We start from the raw sequence: 21,978 nt of genomic DNA, 5'->3' as shown, positions 1-21,978 counted from the left end.
AAGTGATCAGATTACAGAAAAGCTTAATAATAAATAATGTACCAAGGAAGAGGTATGTTTACTCCATATGAGAAACTGAAAAAAATTCAAGCAATATGAGAAACTGACAAAATTCAAGCAATGAATTTGATTTTTCAAATCAAATCAAATTAAATCAAATTTTTTGCTGTTACATGATCTTGTGACAAACGGAATTGATGTTTGAATTTGATGCTTGAGAAAGAAACTTAAAAATTGTTTACCTTACTCCCCTGACGTGAGAGAAATAGTACATGGAATTAAAGATAAACAAAATATTGTATTATATGGAAATCAATTTTCAATTCCATTCCCCATTCCAGAAAAATACAGCACTAATTATTTATTTTTTTTGATGGAAAAAAAAACATTATATCCTGTTTTGCCAAATAGACAGGTCAAAATTTGAGAATTTGTGCTTTATTAAAAGGTTGGAGGCATTTCGTGTTAAAAGTGGTTAAACAAGCTTTTTAAGATCATTCGAGGGTGCTGAATACGAAAATGCTGTTTAACCAGTTCAGTTTTGGAGTCTTAGCCCTCAAAATTCAAAAAACAAAATGGCCGCCATTTTCAACATATTTTTGATAATAACTTGAATTTTAAACAACATAAGAGGTTAAAATGGTGGCAATATCCATGTTTATGATACAGAGGAGCCCAAATTGATTGTTACTGAAGTTTTAACTGGTATGGTTTTGCTGCCATGTTGAATTCCAAAATGGCCACCATTTTCATCAAATTTCTGCATTTTCTGCTATAACTTGGATAGTAGGCAACGTAGAAGTTTATAAATGACGGCAGTACCCATGTTTTTAATACTAAGGATTCCAAATTATCTGTTACCTACTATCTGTTGTAACTAGTTAGGGTTGCCACCATCTAGAATTCCAAGATGGCCGCCATTCATTAGGTAATTTCTGGGGTGTGTTTCAGAAAAACAAAATTGTCATCGTTTTCATAAGGGTGGGATATACTTTCTCTGGCTAAATGCACTTTTAATTTCTTTAGAACAAAAACAGTGCGCCAGTTGATTCATAGTTGTGTGCCCTTAAGGTGCACTGAGCCTGGATGGGCTCTCTCTCTCTGCACTCGTGGAAGCTACATGTGCCTGGTTGTGATTATCACATTAGATTAATCCCTAATCCTTTTATTGGCGTGGTGACAGCTTGGATCCGAAACCAGTCATCTCTGAAGTCTCTCAGCTGACCTTCCTGACGAAATTGGTGGTCATCTTGAACCCTAAATGTGTGATCTTTCACAAGACTGTGAGCGACCAGTAAGCTTAAAACAGTAAGCTTAAGCCTGCAAGGCTGCATATTAGCTTTTAATCTGGTTCACATACACGAGTGTAAAACAATCAGCAATGGCCACAACACATCGTGCGCCAAGCAATGGCCTCTAACAAAGAACGAAACAATAAACTCATTTGAAAGCTGGAAACATAACCTCCAGTATACACTGTCATTAGACCCAAGCTTTTCTCCCTACTTGGTTGAAGGAGCGGTATGGGGCAAAAAGTCAAAAGCTTCCCCTCTTCGAGGTCTCACTAACGACGGTGAGGACATACAGGAAGCCCAAAGGAAAACAGCAGTCCAGAAAAATGCTGCATTGGAGCTTATGCTTGGACAAATAGCCAACTATTGTCCAATTATCTCACGAAATACAATACTCAAAAACTGCACCAGCCTGAAAAAGATATGGCAAGCCATCCGTCTCCATTTTGGCTTCCAAACAACAGGTGGCCACTTCCTAGAGTTCAACAATATTACCCTTGGCCCTGATGAACGGCCAGAGGACTTGTACCAGCGTCTAGTAGCATTCACCGAAGACAACCTCATGCGTGAAGGAGGCGGCATCAGTCACCATGACCAAGTCATCGATGAAGATGAGGAGATTACGCCTACACTCGAAAACTTTGTAGTGTTAACGTGGTTGCGTCTTATAAACCCTGATCTGCCCGATTAGTAAAGCAGATGCACGGTACAGAGCTAAGATCCGCACCTTGGCTTCTATCAAAGCCGAAATTTCTCAAGCTCTGGATTCGCTCCTGGATGAGCTGAGCTCAAACGATGCTGCTCGCAGCATGCATCTAGTAGTCAGCGTGAGACCGATGCCTAAATTGAAAGCTAAGAAATCATTTGGTAAATCCTGCCCTCTGTGTGAGCAAGCTGGTCGGCATGACCATGCGCATTTCTTAAGCGAAAGTGCTCGTACCTCCCTGAAAAGGACAGAAAATACCTGGCCAAGCGCTCGTCAGCTTAACATCCTTGATGATTGTGACAGCGACTCAGATTTAGCATGCGCTTCGTTGACCAATCTGACCTTAGTGCGCAGCCCAATGTTCAGACAGCGCTGCGAATTCATGTTGATCAGTCTCCTTATGTAGATGCATTCCACAAGCACCATGCGGTCCGCATCACCATTGACAGTGGATCCACTGGTAATCTCATTCGCGAAAACACTGTCCAACGATTAGGATGCCCCATTCATCAGAGTTCGCAGTCTGCCCGTCAAGCTGATGGGTCATCCCCTCTTAAGGTAGTTGGGGAAACAACCCTCACCTTTACTCGTGACAGACACTCCTTTGTCTTTAAAGGTCTAGTTGTTAGAGACCTTGACGAAGAAATCCTTGCAGGTATTCCCTTCATGAAATGCAATGATGTCGCAATTCGCCCTGCTAAGAACCAAATCATCTTGACAGATGGTACAATTATCACTTATGGCGCCAACAAGAGCCCCAAATCCCAGCACACTGTTCGTCGTGCCCATTATACTTCGTGGACCTTCTCAAAACACTACCATATGGCCAGGCTCATACGTTGAGGTAAATCTCCTTGCAGACATCGTTGAATCAGATGCTACTTTTGCCATTGAGCCCGTGTTGATACCCGCCGGTAGGTTCCTACCGCCCAAACAAGCCTGGCCCAAGCCTGATGTAATCACAAGTATTGCAGGCAGGGTTAGCATTCCCAACAATACTGGTGTGCCACTTGTCATCAGAAAGCATGAACATCTTGGCCAGATACACACTGTTTTTTCACCATCACTAACTTCTAAGCCATCACACACTGCTGCAGCAGCATCAGTCAATGTCCCAAAGCCCAGTTCACGGTTAACTACTCAGCTGCTGTTGCCCTTGACCCAGATGGTATACTTGGCACTTGTGAGCAATCCAACTTCCGCAGTCTTCTCGATGAGTACGATGAGGTTTTTGACCCTAGTTTCCCAGGTTACAATGGTGCTGTCGGCCCTTTCAAATCTGTGGTTAATATGGGACCGGTCCAACCCCCCAACGCAAAGGTCGTCTCCCATTGTATGCACAGGATAAACTCCAAGAGTTGCAATCAAAGTTTGATCAGCTTGAAAAAGCAGGCGCCTTTGCTAGACCTGAAGATGTCGGTGTGTGTGTCGAATACCTTAACCCGTCCTTTCTTGTCAAGAAGCCTAATGGAGGCTTTCGTCTGGTTACTGCATTTGCTGATGTCGGTAGATATAGCAAGATACAACCCTCTCTAATGCCCAATGTGGACTCAACATTGCGTTCAATTGCCAAGTGGAAGTATTTGATTGCCACTGACTTGACTAGTGCTTTCTACCAAATCCCTTTATCCCATGAGTCCATGAAATACTGTGGTGTTGCAACTCCCTTTCGTAGGTGCGTGTGTATACACGGTGTGCCATGGGTATGCCAGGTTCTGAAACAGCCCTTGAGGAACTGATGTGTCGTGTCCTTGGTGACCTCTTAGAGAAAGGTGTCGTAGCAAAACTCGCTGATGACTTGTACTGTGGTGGTAATACTGTGGATGAACTTGTTGAGAATTGACGTCAAGTTTTGCAAGCTTTGTCTAAGTCTGGGTTACGTCTTTCTGCTTCCAAAACAGTCATTTGCCCCCAAAAGACAGTAATTCTGGGTTGGATTTGGTCAAATGGAACCCTTTGTGCTAGCCCCCATAGCATCGCCACACTTTCCAGCTGCTCGCCTCCAAGCAAAGTTGGTGGCATGCGGTCCTTCATCGGTGCATACAAGGTTCTGGCCCGTGTCATTCAGAATTGTGCCAGTCTGGTAGCCCCATTAGATGATGCTATTGCAGGGCACCAATCAACTGAAGAGCTTACATGGTCTGATAGTCTGCATACTGCTTTTCACAAGGCTCAAGCAGCACTGTCTTCCGCTAGGGCAGTCACACTTCCCCATCCCGATGATCAGCTTTGGATCATTACTGATGGATCCGTGAAGAAACATAGCATTGGGTCGACATTGTATATTTCCGCAATGACAAACTCTTCCTCGCCGGGTTCTTCAGTGCTAAATTGCGTGATCGACAGCCAACATGGTTACCCCCTGCGAAATTGAGGCGCTGTCTATTTCTGCCTCCACCAAGCACTTCAGTCCCTATGTTATTCAGTCCAAACACAAGACATGTATCCTCACTGACAGCAAACCTTGTGTTCAGGCATATGAAAAGCTCTGCCGGGGTGAGTTTTCAGCCAGTCCTCGCGTGTCCACAGTCCTCTCCACTGTCAGTCGTTTCCAAGCATCTGTTCGTCATCTCGCAGGATCAGATAACACCCCCCCAGACTTTGCTAGTCGTAATGCCCTGACTGCACTGAGCCCACTTGTCAAATATGCTCCTTTATCAAACGTGAAGAGGAAGCAACTGTCCTTCGTGTTTCCGCACATGACATTCTGTCCGGAAAGCTAAGCTCCCTTTGCCAGCAAAGCAGCCTGGCATGCTATTCAGCAGGAATGCCCGGATCTGCGACGAACACATGCTCATCTAGTTCAGGGCACTCGCCCTTCAAAGAAAGCTACTTCTGTCAAAGATGTGAAGCGCTATTTGCAGGTTGCATCTATCGCTAGAGATGGCCTACTTGTTGTTCGTCGTGATCAACCATTGTCCCCAACTCGCGATTGTATTGTTGTTCCCAGACAGGTCTTAAATGGTCTTCTCACTGCCCTGCACATCCAACTTGACCATCCCTCCAAACATCAGCTCAGTTTGGTGACCCAGCGTTACTTTTATGCTCTTGATATGGACAAGGCTATTGATCAAGTGACATCAACTTGTCACCAGTGTGCTTCTCTGTCCAATGCCCCTAAGACATTGATCGAGCAGTCCTCAAGTGACCCTCCCGATGCAGTTGGCATTTCTTTTGCAGCTGATATCCTGAAGCGTAGCCGCCAGCTAGTCCTTGTGCTGCGCGAAACCTCAACGCCCTACACAGCTTCTTGCATTGTCGAGAATGAACAACATGGCACGCTTGCGTGATGCCCTGATTCAATTGTGCATTGAACTTCGCCCACTTGATGGCCCCCTGCAGTCATTCGTACTGACCCAGCACCAGGGTTTGTTCGACTCGCCAATGACAAACTTCTCACACGTTACCATCTATCGGTTGAGATCGGTCGTCTTAAAAATAATAACAAGAATCCTGTTGCTGAGAAAGCCATTCGTGAGCTTGAAGATGAGTTGCTCAGACAAGATTCTACAGGTGTTCCGGCTACAGCATTATCACTTGCCATTGCTACTGCAGCCCTTAATACTCGCATCAGATCCCGAGGTCTTTCAGCCCGTGAGATGTGGTTTCAGCGAGACCAGTTTACCAACGAGCAGGTTCCTTTCACTGATTGTCAAATGATTCAGGCCCAGCATGCCTTGCGAAAAGCCAACCACCCACACAGTGCTCATTCAAAGGCCCCATTAGCCTCTGCCTCCCCAGCAGCAGAGTTGGAGGTTGGTGATCTTGTCTACCTCTACTCAGATCGCAAGAAATCTCATGCTAGAGATCGCTACTTAGTCACTACTATCGAAGGCCCATGGTGCAACATCCGCAAATTTGTGGGTTCTCAGCTTCGGAATACTTCTTATCGTATCAAGAAATCTGAGTGCTGTAAGGTCCAGTATTATCTTGACCTGGATTCTCGTCCCTTTCCCAAGTCGTCTCCACCCACCGAGGATTCCGAGTTTGTTGAAGTGGTCCCTGAATGTACTCCTCCAGAGCCTCCTTTCATACCTGGCGAGTTGTCCACACCTGCTACTTGTGACCCCCTGCCCAGGAATGCTAATCACTCGCACCCCAGTTCTGAGTCAGATCCTCGCGATCCCTTGCGCGATAGCGGTCATAGCTCCAGCAATACCTCCGGTTTGGTTGCACAGTCTAATCCATGTACCGGTAACAGCAGTGAGGTTAGTGAAAGTATCCCCAAGCTAGTATGGTTGGCCCTGAGATCATGCCACCATTGCTCACACAAAGGCGTTCCGCGCCCTCACAAACTTCCTGAGCACCTGAAAGACTATGTGTTAAACTAAATGGACAGGTCACTGTGTACTATGACATTAATCCATCATCGGTGTCCTCCTATATGGTCACTTCATTGAACTTTGAACTGATTTACGTATGTCATTTGGAATTCTAAAAGAAAACTCTGGAACTGACGTTTACTTCTTTGAACTTTGAACCATTTTACATTCATGTTGAATGTCAGTTTGTCATTGCAGACAAAAAGACTCTTGAACTGTTGATGTTATTGACTGTTGGCACATTGCCTATTTTGAGTGTTCTAAACCAACAGTGTCTTCATTCACATACGCTGTTAGATTGGTTTCTGCAAGTCAGTTGTTAGTAGTAGTTGTTTAGTAGTGTTATCCTCACTTCCTTGTGAGGAAAGTGATCTTTTTTTTTTCTTTAAAAAAAAGCAAAAAGAGAGAAAGAGGTAGTTACGCCAGTTGATTCATAGTTGTGTGCCCTTAAGGTGCACTGAGCCTGGATGGGCTCTCTCTCTCTGCACTCGTGGAAGCTACATGTGCCTGGTTGTGATTATCACATTAGATTAATCCCTAATCCTTTTATTGGCGGTGATATTGAATTAGTTTGCCAAGTGCATTTTAAAAGGTTAAAGATTTCAAAATGGCCGCTTTTTAGCTACTAGGCCTATACTTTACACCGTACAACTCATAAAACTGGTAACATTGGCACTAGATTTTACATACGGCTAATTGTTCCCGTTAGGATCTTGCAACTATTTGATTCTTTCTATTTGACCTTTCACTTAGTAGTACAGTGATTCCAAACTCTGATTAATGGCTTTAGCCTCTTCTGTTTTTGCACTCTTGTTGGCTGTTAAATGTGCTTAGCCATTTTGCAACTGCAATCGCCATTTATACATGCATGAAACTATCTCGCGACATGCTTTGGGAATTGGAGGTAGTGTCATCAGTTGTGGAGTCAGGTTCTATACTTTCTACTATCTATGTAGGTCCATCCCATGTCAGTTACTTTGGGGAGAATTGGAGAAATGGTGACTGCTTGTTTCCAAATACAAGCCTGGTAATGTGCATACTTTGTATGAAGCCTTACTGCATCAGATGTTGGTGGTAGATTCTCCTGTGGACAACCCTTGAAAATAGTATCACCCGTGCCTTATCGCATCTGTCCACATCATCTGGCAATATATGGACATGGTGAGCATTCTCTTGCTTTCATCAGAGCACACCGTGATGGTGTCTGGGATCTCCACTTGTATGCCTTCAGTAGGATGCTAACTTTCTTTTTAGGTATGATCATACCACTATGCCAAATGGGGTACCACTTATATGGCAGAAATGAGCTACCTTCCACCATGTCCACCAAAAGTCCTCCTTGAATTCCAGGCAGGAAATTTCGTTGTAAAGGAGTCCAGGCGGAAATTCAACCAAGTATCCCTGATTATAGCCAAGAATTGTTGAATGGTACTGGGAAGAGGAGCGGTGGGATTGTAGGTATCACAAGAAGTATCACTGCATTAGGCAGATGGGTACTCTCTTATATAACATGAGAACTTGCATATCAAGTAAATTAGGCAAGTGCTGATGATGGAACACTCCCAATTGGAAATTTAGTATGTGTACAACGAGATTACACCATCCAGCGTGACAACCTCGATGAGGAGAAGTCGTCTCAGCTTTCAGATGATTCAATGTTTTCAGCAAGGGGGTACCATCTCCTGTACTGTAGAATATTGCAACCAAAGATTTGGCCAGTGCTAGTGGCATAGATTTCTTTTTGACGACATGGGGGGGCCGAAAAATTTCTTGAAGTATAGTGAATCCAGCACCTTTTGGCAACAGAATAAGATGATGGTACAAATGCACGCAACAATTTGCACTTTTTACAGTTTTAGGCTAAAATGGCCAAATATCATGTTAATTTGGCTGGAAACACACATATACCTGTAGGCGTCAACATTGGGAGGGGGATGATTGTATGGACCACCCCCCTGGCAAAATATTGGGGGAATTTATTCCCCCTATCCCCCCATGAATGATTTAGGGTCATCCCAGGTCAATCGATGAGGAAGTTGCTTGATGACCTGATCCCAACCATGTGACAGATTCACTCTAAAGCCTCCGCTCCTGTTGAGGGACGGTTGTTCGGCTTGTACCCACACTTTGACTCCCTGCTCGAACCAACATAGTTCACGGTCCAAAATTACAAAAATGTCAATGTCAAAGCTGTGACCGCTGCCCTCAAGATGTTTGTAGAGTGCTGAATCGTTGCCACTTGAACTAGCGCGTCTAAGTTGGGATATATGCGACTCTGTAGTGATTGGTCGGTTTTACCAATGTAAAGTGCTTGGCACTCCTGATCTTCAGCGCACTTGACACCATAAACAACACCACTAATACGGCCCTGGACCAGATTCTGCAGCATGAACTTATGCCTGTTCAAATTTCACTTGCTGCCATGAATGGGAGTCTGCATACAAGCAGTGGTGGCTGAGTTTCAGAGGATTGAGGTAACCTTTGACAGATTACCAGCATGATTCCATCAAGACTGGAACCAGAACAAAACGAACCCGGGCTAACGACCAGTATGCCGGGTAATAGAAAACCACAACGTTCTCTACCGAATAACTGGACTAACTTTCTCTCACTTGGAGAGAATAAAGCAAATCTTGCCGCTCCTATCTCAACAGCTTATGACAAATGCTGTATCAATTGCACCCACAACACTTGTAGTGGCTGGGGGATTTGCACATATAACAGAAGTTAGATCTTCAGATTCAGGGATGGACACAACAGCCCTAGAGGCCATGAGGAGGCGGATACTCACTTTGTACTTCATTGCATTAACACAAATGCTGAAGCTGTAGTGGTTTCAGTATGTGACACTGACATACTTGTCTTGCTGGCTGCTTATGTTGACAAGATGCTATGCACTCAGCTGTGGATGAAGGCAGGATTTGTAAGAAGCCCAAATACATCCCAATCCACAAAATCTATCAGAAACTGCTGCCTTGCCAAGTGGAAGCTTTGCTTCTATTTCATAACTGGTTGTGACAGTGTGTCACAGCTTGCTGGCTACGGCAAAAAGACAGAGGTGTTTCAAGCAATTGTTGACAGCTATTAGCACAATTCATTTGCAAGGTGCATGCCATATGATCATGTGCACAGATGTGATAAGGCACGTGTGATACTATTCTCAAAGGGTTGTCCACAGGAGAATCTACCACCAACATGCAAATGTACCAATGGATTTTTCAACAATTGCAGCTGCCATGCACAGATGGTTGTGCATACGTGTGCATTTAACAGCCAACAAGAGTGCAGAAACAGAAGAGACTGTCAAGTCTCTTCAGTCTGTTTCTGCACTCTTGCCTTAAAAGGCATCAATTAAAGTTAGGAATCACTGAACTACAAAGTGAAAGGTCAAATAGAAAGAATCAAATAGTTACAAGATCCTAACGGGAACAATTAGCCGTAAGTAACATTAAGTGTCAATGTTGACAGTTTCATGAGTTGTACGGTGTAAAGTATAATAGGTAATTTGGAAATCTTTAACCTTTTTAAATGCACTTGGAAAACTAATTTAATATTAAATTAAAATTAAAAGTGCATTTAGCCACAGAACGTAATGTACCCCCTTTATACACCCAGAAATTGCCAAATGAATGGCAGCCATCTTGGAATTCTAAATGGTGGCAACCCTAACTAGTTACAGCAGGTAGTAGGTAGCAGATAATTTGTAATCCATGGTATCAAAATGATGGGTACTGCCATCATTTTTAAACTTCTATGTTGCCTACTATCCAAGTTATAACATGAAATGCAGAAACTTGATGAAAATGGCGGCCATCTTGGAATTCTAGATGGTGGCAACTGTCACTAGTTACAACAGATATTAGGTAACAGATAATTTGGAATCCTTGGTATTAAAAACATGGGTACTGCCATCATTTTTAAACATCTATGCTGCCTACTATCCAAGTTATAGCAGGAAATGCATAAACTTGATGAAAATGGCGGCCATTTTGGAATTCAACATGGCGGCAAAACCATACCACTTGAAACTTCAGTAACAATCAATTTGGGTTCCTCTGCATCATAAACATGAATATTGCCACCATTTTGAACCTCCTATGCTGTTTAAAATTCAAGTTATAATCAAAAATATGTTGAAAATGGCGGCCATTTTGTTTTTTGAATTTTGAGGGCTAAGACTCCAAAACTGAACTGGTTAAACAGCATTTTCAAATTCAGCACCCTCGAATTATCTTAAAAAGCTTGTTTAACCACTTTTAACACGAAATGCCTCCAGTAAGCACAAATTCTCAAATTTTGACTTGTCTAAAATGAAACATAGCTAAATCATAATCATTTAATTAGTTCTAACTGGCACTTTCAGTCACAAAATTCAAAGACTTGGCACAAGTCTAAGCATTAAAATTTGTTCATAGCATAGGCTCTGAGTTTGCTCATATATTTAATATTAGTCTTAGTACAAGTCTTTGGGCTTGTTTGTTACAGCATACGAAAACACCCTAAAAATGCCTGTTTTGGCCCTTATTTAAAAAAAATTTGGCCAAATATTAAAATTTGTCTTTAATTACCAGTTAGAACTAACTAAAGGATTAGGATTTAGCTACATTTCATTTGGCGAAACATGATAATATTTTTTAAAAAAAAAAAAAAAAATTAGTGCTGTATTTTTCTGGAATAGGGAGTAATAAATTGTGTTACAATATGAAAGTTCAAGATGCATATATTAACTGACATGTAACCATGGTAACATGAGTAAACATCCTCAAGCCTTGGCTAATAAACATTCATTACAATTTAGTTTAAATAAGCGACTACTTTGAGCACAAACGTTGGTGCAAGGGTGTCAAATTCAGCAACCTTTTGAAAATTTTTGAAAATGGGGAAGGTTATAAAATAGCTCCATAATATGATAAGAAAAATTGTAAAACAGCATAACAGAATCAGCTATCAATGTCCATCAATTAGTGTATAACAAGCGTATCGTGCTCCACCAACAAGGAGTTTTGAGGATAAAAACTTGGCAGTACAACACACTGTAACAGTGTTCTAGCTAGCCCAAATAATTTTAATATCCAATTTGAGCAACGGCTTGGGGCACAATCTTTTTAGCAAACATGGGGATCGGGTATAGGCTGGGGGTATACCCACTAAGGTTTTTTTTTTTACTCTTTTGATGATGAAAAAATAATGGAAAATTTTTTTTCTTTAAATTTGGGGTTTTTTTTAGTGCCGGTCAACCAGACCGGCGCCGACCGGGGTAGCTAGAACACTGCACTGAACAGAGACTTTTCCATTCTTCTATAGTATATATAATCCCAGTATACACTACTACATTCAAGTCTAACTGGACACTTTCTAACACATTCACACAAAATTTGCAATAGTTTTGGAAACACACAGATGTAAATAAAATACACAGCTGAAAAACAAGAAAATAAACTTTCAATATTGGCACATCAGCAAACCAATAAACAAATGCAATGGCCTAATATTTTTACAAATGGGGAATTGAATTGTCAAGAAAACATAGACAAAAGCATCAAAATCTACAACGTTGAAAGAAACTTGAGAAAAAAACATATCAAAATGCCAAGACCAAACAAAGTTATTGAAAAATGTATGCGATGAGAATATTTAAAAGGTTATTTAAAATTGAGGTTTGAATAGATGTTTGATAACTTTGCCTGGCATAATTATATGTGAGATTAGTTACAGCATGTCCTCTAGCTAATGTGTGTTTATGAATTGCAATATGAAATGTTTGTTAAAATTGTAAAATGATTTTAGGACAAAAAGTTTTGAAATATGTTTAAGGGTGACCTCAACGAGGACACTTTCCGTAAGTTCTTCAGATCACAATTGGGCTGTGACCACTCGCTTCCCCTCGTCAAAATTGTGTCACAATATTCAACCTTTATTAGTGTGTCACAAAGTTTTGAATTACATCTTTTACTAGAACTTTCTTTTACAGCTTGCAACGTTGCGTCTAATATCATCAGGTTTTTGTCAGGCAACTGCTCCGCTGGGCTGGTCATGTGATACTTGAAGACGACTAAGGATTTCATGATGATCCACCCCATGGGTGAAATAAGACATGCCTTGGCCCCCCTTTTTTGTTTAGTGATGGCTGCTCCACTCTCTTCCTAATTGTCTTCAAGTATCTAATGACCAGTCCAGCAGGTTAGTTGCCTGATGAAGTCAGATGGCATCACACGCAACAGAGCAAATTGTAAAAGTAAGTTCCAGTAAAAGATTAAATTCAAAATTTTGTGATTTTAACGACTGGATGAGAATATTTTATTGGTGACTAGTCTCACAACCACACATTTTGAGCTGGCCACCCTGAATGGTGTCGCTGGAAAACACTGGATTAAATGCTGTAGTACAGTGAATAGAATATACACAAAAATAGCAAACTACAAGGCATTCACTCAGTTAGAAACTGATAATCCAAGAAAGAGGAACGTCTGGATGTCTATGAGTATGCATGATGATTGAAGAATTTATATGACTTCCTATCCAAAGAGGACTGCTGCAAAAATTGCAACAACAACACGTGGGTGACAAGTGAATACTGCAGATATTACTTTGAAAGTTAAGCAAGTAACACATAACTCAGCACACTGAATTCAATGAGCATATGATATTTAATCTGGTGCCCAATGGACAAGTTTTGTTATCAGGGTTGACTTCATTCAAGTATTTGAGTATTCTATGGGTTGGGGTTGCTCCATCTATTAAGTTTACTCCCTGGACCAGTAGTGAAACTTTGCATTAATGTGTGTAGGGGAAATTACAATTTGACACTAAAGATTAACATTTTCTTGAGCAGAAATTGAGAGAATAACAACCAAAGGTAAAGTTAAAGGAGTTGAACTTGCATTTGTTACAGGATGGAGTGCCCATCTCTCTTTCATTAGCAATTAGGCCAGACTCCACTGTGAATGTTGCTGTCGGGGGATCGCCACACCTCCTCCACAGCAAGTCTGTTACCTTCCAAGTATTTAAGAATGCCGGTACCCATTTATACACCTGGGTGGAGAGTCATTGAGATGAAGTACCTTACTCAGGGCACAACACGATGACGTCGCCGGGGCTCAAAACCACAACCTTCCGATTATGAGCCAGAGCCCGTTCCGCTCGACCGCTTTTTCATGAAAGGATTAGGCTGCTGTTTCAAATTCTGTTAACTTTCCTATTCACCACAACAGCAATCATTCACACCAGTGTTCAGAGAGAGGTTGAGGAATAGCCAATTTATGACAGCACTCCAACCGACAGAATAAAGTTACAAATCCTTTTCTCAATTGAAACTTTACAAAGGTTTTCTGGTAAAAATATATGTAGAATTCCATCTACAAGCATTATACCTTTGTTTTTGTTACGAAAGAGACAAAAAGCAGACACCCTCCACAAAAACATTATTTGGAGTTTGAGCAACAATATTACCGATAGGCGACTGTATTATTATAAGACCAATCTATTGTAATGTTTTTGTGGAGGGTGTCTGCCATTCGTCTCTTGTTTAGAGGCATATGCTTCTAGGTGGAATTCTACGGTACCGTATATAACTTCATGATGTGAATGTGAAATGGATTTACAATCAAGTCCCATTCAAACAAAACATCTTGTCCACTTTCAGTAATGTATATCCTTGGGCACCAGATTAATATGTATGAGAGATCAACTTGGACACTGCACACTGACTGATACTTACACCGACCTCCTATATAGTGTTAGCCAATTGGAAATTATCACGAGAAGGAAAAACAAATAGAAATATTGACAGAGATGTTAAGGAATGGTACAAGCATTTTGTTATTGTGCAAACTAGGGATTCAAATTTGGCAAGAATCAGAGAAACGATTCTCCTGATCTTGGGTTTGCGAGAATCAAAATTGATTTATCTCAAAGTTCAATATGTACGCAGTACATTATGACAATCAGTCAATTTTCACTTGATTTGTCCCAGATGAGTTTGTGACGAAGTGTGCCAAAATAATTGAGCCCCTGCAAACATACACCCCGGTTAAAAAATTTCAAGCTTTTTTTTTTCATCTAAATTTCCACATTGTTTTGAACAGGTGGTATAAATATTCAGCCATTTTGACTGTAACAAATCTGGCATATTGTTGTCCATGGGCAGTTTGTAAGGACATATTAATATGAAAAATGAATAAAAACTGAACAGAGGGTTAGAGTAATGAAATATGTGTTAAGACGAGGCCCAACGATTTGTGTGGTTCATTTTGCAGGGGATTTGACAGCATCCAAAGATAAGCTGATTCCAAGTTTACATAAGAAACTGAGTAATTTAGATTTGGGTTTACAATACCTATAATCAAGGCTGTCATTTCATTTTCATTTTCATGAGCAAAACAGCATAATGTAATAGTAAACCCCATATTATGCTGAAATTTGGCATGAAATAAGTGAAAAAAAAGTCTTAAAATGTCATTCTTACGCTTGATGCTTCTCCTTCTTCTTTAATCCTCTCCGGGTATACACCTGCTCGTAGGAATGATGCTTTCCAGCTGTCGATCTCTTCTTGGCTTTCTGCAGATAATTCTAGCTGCTTGTAATCTTTGTATACATTCCTGCAACAACAAAAATACATGTAATGAAAAAAAAATTAAATCGCTGATATAATCTAATCTTCACTATTGATGGATTTTTCAGATGTCGGAGCTCTTACGCTGGGGTAGTACCTTCGCAGAGCCTGAGGGGGCAAAGACCTCACATATTTCTCCTATCACAATGTATTTTTGGCTTTCATGACTTTTTTTTTGTTTATAGCAAGTTTCACCAGGAAATCAGGTCAAATCAAATATGTGGTTTTGATACCCTTTATATTATGATTTCTGCACAAACTGGATATTTTGAAAATCCAAACAAATTCAATCTTTCAGCCATTCCAGATTCAACCATTTTCATCCAAAAAACAATGGATTAAAAATTTTTTCTGAAATAGGAGCAGAATTGTGAAAAATCCAATTGGATTTCATCAGTTTCCATATAATATGTAAGCATTTACAACTGCAATTTGAAATTTCAAATGGAATCGCGCAAATTAAGTTGGTACTTTACTTCTACGATAACAGCTTGGCCCTTTGAATTCTTTCAAGCACTTTTTTTTTATCAAATCAAATTCTGAAATTGACATTGTTTCTTTTTATCAAAGTTCTGCATTTTGTCTTTGTGTATAGGAACCAACAAAAAACTCCCAAGTTTTAGATATTGGGGAATGGTCTGGAATCAGGTGCAATAGTTATCCCATCCCATGGTTCAGACTTTTCTTAACAACAAGCACACAAAAACAAACAAAATAAACCAAATATTTGATATTATTTCTGAAAAAACAACAACAGCAACAGCAACAACAACAACAACAACAACAACAACAACAACAACAACAACAACAACAAACAAATAGTGACATTTACTTGGTCTAGAAATGGATTTTGATATCATTTCTAAACACAAACAAACAAATAGTGACATTTTACATGCTCCAGAAATGGTATTTGATATTATTTCTAAATAAACAAACAAACAAACAAATAAATAGTAATATTTTACTTGCTCCAGAAATGGTATTTGATATTATTTCTAAACAAACAAACAAATAAACAAGGAGTAATATTTGACTTGGCCCAGAAAAGTTATTTCATATTATTTCTATACTGCTTACCTAGTGTCTGGGTTGAAAATTCCAAATGTATGTCTCCTTGACATGAATCCTTGCTCTATGTCCCTCAGTCTCAAACCATCCAGCGGCAGCATATATTTCTTTTCTTTCTCCTAAGAAGAACAAAATATATAAACAAAATAAATAAACAGATAAATGAAATCAAGCATAACCTCTTGGCATTTAATAGAACATTTCTACATTTTGTATGAGTTGATACAGCAACTTCAGAACTCAAAGGAGGGCACTTTGAGTCTGTACCTTGAGTCTGAGTACATCCAGACTTGTGACGAGTCATGACTCGAGACTCGACTTTTCAACAAGAGCACTAATGGTACTGTGGCTCTGTGCTTTTTGGTGACAGTGAAAGTCGAATGTGCAACAGGTGAAATCATTTGAGTATATGTGACATATTACATTCAATGGTACATCTGGTCGGTTGGTAGCTATCTCATTTGCAGAGCATACAATGATACATCATATCAATTTTGGGAATTACTATTTAGGCCACATGGATCTGACCCAAAAGAATCCTGAACTTGCTAAGCATAGCGAGCGGAGCTCTTGTCCAGCACGGCCAGGGGGTCAGAGGCCCGCTTAAGGGTCCCCGGTGGGGTCCAGAGGGTTCCTGCACATTTAGCACCACAGGAAAGGCCATTTCAGAGGGTAAAAAGAACATTTCAAAGCTCCTGGCTTGTTCTATACTTTTAATAAAAAGTGCTTCCTTCTTCCAAAAAACATGCTATAAAGTTTCGAGTTTCCTATACTTTTATGCACAAGAGACACTCTTAAGAAATGTTTTTTGGCTTTATTACATAACCAATATGGCTGATGTTGATATATGTGAAGCAGATCAATAAGGCAATAATTAATCATTTTTTGTGCTTGGCTTCCACTGCCTCCCCCACCCCACCCCCACCAACCGGCACCCCATCCTGGGCCTTGACGGTCAGTGTGCTTTTGGTTAAAATTTCAGGACGACAAACATTTTAGCAGATTTAGCACCCCAAAAGAGACCATTTTTTTTACATAAAAACCTGTTTTAGACTTTAAAAAAAAAATGCTTCCTTCAAAAAAGTTTTATTTTGGCCTAATAACATGGCCTACATGACTGAAATTGATATATATAATGCATAATATAAAAACAATGATTCATCACATTTTGACCCCCCACTTGGGTATGTGGGAGGGGACCACATGGCGGGGGGTACTAATGCGCATGAAGAACACATTGTTTGATAAGAGTAATTTGTAAAATTCGGTATGTTAAACATGCAGAGTGATGTCACTACAAATTGGGACTAAAATAGTAGGCCTATCCCAAGGGAAAATATTGACTGTACCTACCAAGTTTCATGCCCATATAACGGTTTTTACTAATTTGACCTCATATGACCCCTGGATGACCTCAGATGACCCAGTAATGACCTTCCAACAATTGGCTCTGAATGTTGACTGTACCTACCAAGTTTCATGTCCATATAAGATGTTTTACTAATTTGACCTCAAATGACCCCTAGATGACCTCAGGTGATCTTGAAATGACCCTCCAAAATTGGAAATATTGACTGTACCCATCAAATTTCAAGCCCATACAACAGTTTTTACTAATTTGACCTCATATGACGACCCCTGGTGATCCCGAAATGACCTTCCAAAACTTTGACTCCAAATGTTGACTGTACCCATCAAGTTTAATGCCCATCCAACAGTTTGTATCAATTTGACCTCTGGACTTTCCCAAAATTTGGCTATAGCCTAAATGTTGACTGTACCTACCAAGTTTCATGCCCATATGACAGTTTTTACTAATTTGACCTCAGATGACCCCTGGTGACCCCAAAATGACCTTCCAAAATTTGACTCAATGTTGACTGTATCCACCAAGTTTCACGCCCATCCAATAGTTTTTACTAATTTGACCTGAGATGACCTCTGGTGACCCTGAAATGACCTTCCCAAAATTTGGCTATAAAATGTTGACTGTACCCACTAAGTTTCATGACCATATGACAGTTTTTACTAATTTGACCTCAGATGACCTCTGGTGACCCCGAAATGACCTTCCAAAATTTTTACTCCAAATGTTGACTGTACCCACCAAGTTTCATGCCCATAGGCCTACGACAGTTGTTACTAGTTTCCGAACTAGCACCCATCGGGTCAAATAATTGATCTTTGTAACTTTTTACTGATTAGGCCAGGGAATACTTTTAAAAAAAGTGATTTTCCCACCCCCCTGCTGTCATTGATCGCTTGCCATTTCTTTTAATTTCTCTAAAAATTTAGCTCATGATTAAATATTGCACAGCCTAGAGTAAAACATGAAACTTTGCAACTTGCAATCAATGATTTCTGAAACCACTAATTTCAGTCACATTTGAATTTAATAATTATTATTATTATGTTCATCATCTAACATTAAAGTCATTATTTTGAACTTTTCTATTTAATACTGCCACCCCCCCGCTTATGACCTTGAATTATTCATTCATAACTGTGACGACCTTGAGACCATCCAATCAGAACAGATCAGAATCGATCAATACGCCAAAAGGTCATGACCTCCTCCTGCTTGTAAACATAAAACAAGCAATCAGTCCAAAATCATGGCGAGATCGGGACCATCGACGTAACATCGATCAAATAAACCTTGGTCTTGAATTTCTTAAGAAGTCCTGGCCTAAAAATCATGTTGTTTTTCAAGAGAAAACATATCAATCTTTGATATTCTGAAGTATAAAATTGTTGTGCAAAGTGGAACATCATTAATTTAGACTGTTTTTGCTATGGACAAATACGGAAGTTGTTCAATTTTGCGAAGTGGGGTAAAGTAAAATCTCATTGAAAATATAATTTTCCTCAAAATAATGTCCACAATATGATTAAATAGACTGTTTTTAACTATATTCTAACAAAACTACAATGAGTGTGATGAAATACGAACATTTTGCATGACTTAATGACTTTCGGTCCGTGTTTTTGCACAAATATGGAGACTTGCGCAAGGAAAAATAGTCCACTAGGAAATTCATTTACCCGATTCATTAGTTCAGATTTATTCAAGATTTAGACATGTTCTTGACCATTTTTTGACATTCCTCAACTATTTCTTTATTTAAATTGTAAAGAAATAGGTAAGAAAAGTTATGAAATAGTAAATAACTTCTGAATCTGAACTGAATCTTACGAAATTACCCTCCGTTGGTTTCCGTCACATTCACGCAACTTAAATTATACAGACCAAAATAATCTCGAGCACACACGAGGTACCACAAAACAACTCGTTCATCGTGGCTTTTTTACACAAAAATCATATTTTATCGACAGTATTTGAAATCCACCTGGAGTGCAATCGATTAAAAAATAAATAAGTAAAATTTAGAAACAAATTTCAAGACCAAATATCAAACAGACAAACATCCTTAGCATAAAAACCAATGCCCGAATTGGCTCTCTAATTGTTCCGGTCACTTAGGCCCTTTTAGCTTCGCTCAGAGCCAAAAATGAAATGACTTGACTTGGATGTTCAAGTTTTCCCATAGAGATTGTACAGTGACTCGAGTCATTTGACTCGACTCGAGATATTGCAAGAAATGACTCGACTCGACCATGAAATGACTTGACTCGTTACAACATTAAATACATACATTGTCACTCATAAAGAGACCTCTGATGCAAACAAACATAAAACAAACCAATATACAATCTTACCTCCTCATCCTTGAACCATGAGATTGACTCAGCTGTTAAAACAAACCAGTAATCCTTGGAACCTCCCCGCATCAAGCTCACATTATGCAAATTCAAGTATCCTTTACGAATAACCTGTTAGGTGATGGGGTGGAAATTAAAATACACACGTTAATATTGCACATACTTGCGTTGAATTTATCACATGTTGTGTATTCATTACAAATGAGCTTATATTACAATATGAAGTTAATCTTACTTTTTTTTAAGTTAGTTTAAATGAAAAAGTCTAGTTTTTGTATTTCATAACTAATTAGAATTATTTTGAAGTAATATTTAATTCTTATTTGTTAAAACTATTACAGATAATTTAAGACTTAATATAGAATACATATAATTATTAGTCTATGTTATCCCTAATTGTGATTTATATTTTCACCAAAATAATTACATGCTATAGTATTTGGCAAGGTCCTTCAGCAGTGTCCGCTTGCTGTTCCTGATTATCGCATAAAAAGAACTAGGCCACATGATGCTACTCAGCTTGATCGGCGAATGAGGTGTCGATGTGATTCAAGTAGCCAATCAGAACCCTACTTCCATGTGCAAATTTGGCAGACCGCTGAAGAATCTTGCCAAAAACTGTTTCGATCATCTTGATACCAATTATAGCGGCTAATCCTATTTATCTTATATTTTATTTTACAGTGTCCGTTAATCAGCTTAAGCTACAACTGTTAGGTACTTGCATTTTATTACTTAATGCCATACAAATATTATGGTAAGCTTACATGACAAACAGAACTTTCTTTCAAGATTATCCACAAAACTGATTACTGTGTTAGTAGAAATTACTCATTTTATACCTACCATACTAATTGGTAACTTACCTAAGCTAACTAAGGAAATCTCAATGTATGTGAATCACATGCACTAAACTAATAATGATTATCAATTCTATGAGGGAATTGATTACATTCACATTCATCTAATAAACCTAACTTTGTTTTGTTCCTATATATGCTACAAATACAAATACTATTGATCTTTTTCGTAAACCTCATAAGCCAGATAAAGTCATCATTTGATGTCATGCTAATGTGCACATGGTTTAACCAAACGGTGTTACTGCGCATTTGAAAGCCCATGTTTGCATCAGCATGACGGACATCAGAGGTCTACTCACAAATGCTGCATGCAAGCAGGAATTTGTTTTTATCACATTTTTCTAAAGTAATTTACTATTAAATCAGTCACTGCATCAAATCAGCAAGTTAAAAATGAATTGAACCAGTGACCTTTTAGGAGTGCTATATTGATTTATGCCTGACCTGACAAGATGGATGAGAATCAACTCTTTACACTAAATCTGTTATTTAGGTATGTACTACTGAATTTGTTTAATTGGGCTATTCCATCTAAAATCCACACTACCCCTGTGGAAGATTTTGGAAATATCTTCAACAGGGGGAGTATGAATTTCAAATGGAATGAACACATTATTAGCAGCTTCATTTGAAACGCACCCTCCCTCTGTGGAAGATTCAGGTTCAATCTTTCTCAGAGGGTGTATGAAATTCAAATGGAGCTGCCTAATATGCTCATTCCATTTGAAATTCATACTCCCCCTGTGGCAGATATTTCCAAAATCTTCCACAGGGGTAGTGTGGATTTTAAATGGAATAGCCCATTATATGGTTCTACTTACTGATTATTAAAATGATCAAATGGTTAATATGATTGGATGTGCATCGTTGGGGTGATAAGGTGCATAGGAGTGCCTTAACTGTTACAGGTTTTAATATTAATATCTACATGAAAAGAAGTTTGTTTCTACCCAGACGCGAGTTGGAAAGAGTTTCAGCCCAAAAGTTACAGTGCATGTGTTTATGCTCTTTTCCGTGACTTTGTGCTACTTTGTTCACAGTGCATAAGGCTATACTATTTAGTTTTATTGTGTACTTAATTTAAGATATTACCCTAAGGCCAAAAAAGAAAAAAGATGTTTGCTTGCCCTCAATTGACCAATCCTAATTTTGGAAATAAGAAAAACGTTGTTTTTTTCTATTTACTGTAGAAAAGAATACCGTACCGTATTTTTGGAAAAAAAAAAAAAGTTTTTTTTCTTTTCAAATTTTTGCATTCTGAAGATGTAAAAGAAAATAGGATTTAAGAGCTTGTGTTTTAGTTGTTTTGTAATGTTAGTTGATTCGTTTTGACACCAAAATTGTCTGATTTTTCATATTTTGAGCCTTAACAAATATAAACAGTAGAGTT

The 21,978-nt window shown here is 39.3% G+C and overlaps 1 protein-coding gene across 4 annotated transcripts in view; it reads right to left on the bottom strand.

Annotated features, from left to right (window-relative positions):
* LOC140136955 (dynamin-1-like) overlaps positions 1 to 21,978 on the bottom strand; it is a 105,042-nt gene that overhangs the window by 14,747 nt on the left and 68,317 nt on the right. For all 4 annotated transcript variants that reach the window (XR_011856793.1, XM_072158614.1, XM_072158616.1 and 1 more), the window contains exons 12-14: positions 19,723 to 19,836; positions 16,012 to 16,121; positions 14,785 to 14,917 (exon numbers count right to left, since the gene is read on the bottom strand). Coding sequence is in view for 3 of the 4 variants with exons in the window: in XM_072158614.1 (XP_072014715.1) it covers positions 14,785 to 14,917; positions 16,012 to 16,121; positions 19,723 to 19,836 (357 nt within the window). In the remaining variant the exon portion in view is untranslated. The remainder of the gene's footprint in view (positions 1 to 14,784; positions 14,918 to 16,011; positions 16,122 to 19,722; positions 19,837 to 21,978) is intronic.

Source organism: Amphiura filiformis, chromosome 17 (assembly GCF_039555335.1).
Source record: "Amphiura filiformis chromosome 17, Afil_fr2py, whole genome shotgun sequence".
Lineage (NCBI taxonomy): Eukaryota > Metazoa > Echinodermata > Ophiuroidea > Amphilepidida > Amphiuridae > Amphiura > Amphiura filiformis.
This window is presented reverse-complemented; position numbering and strand designations above follow the sequence as displayed.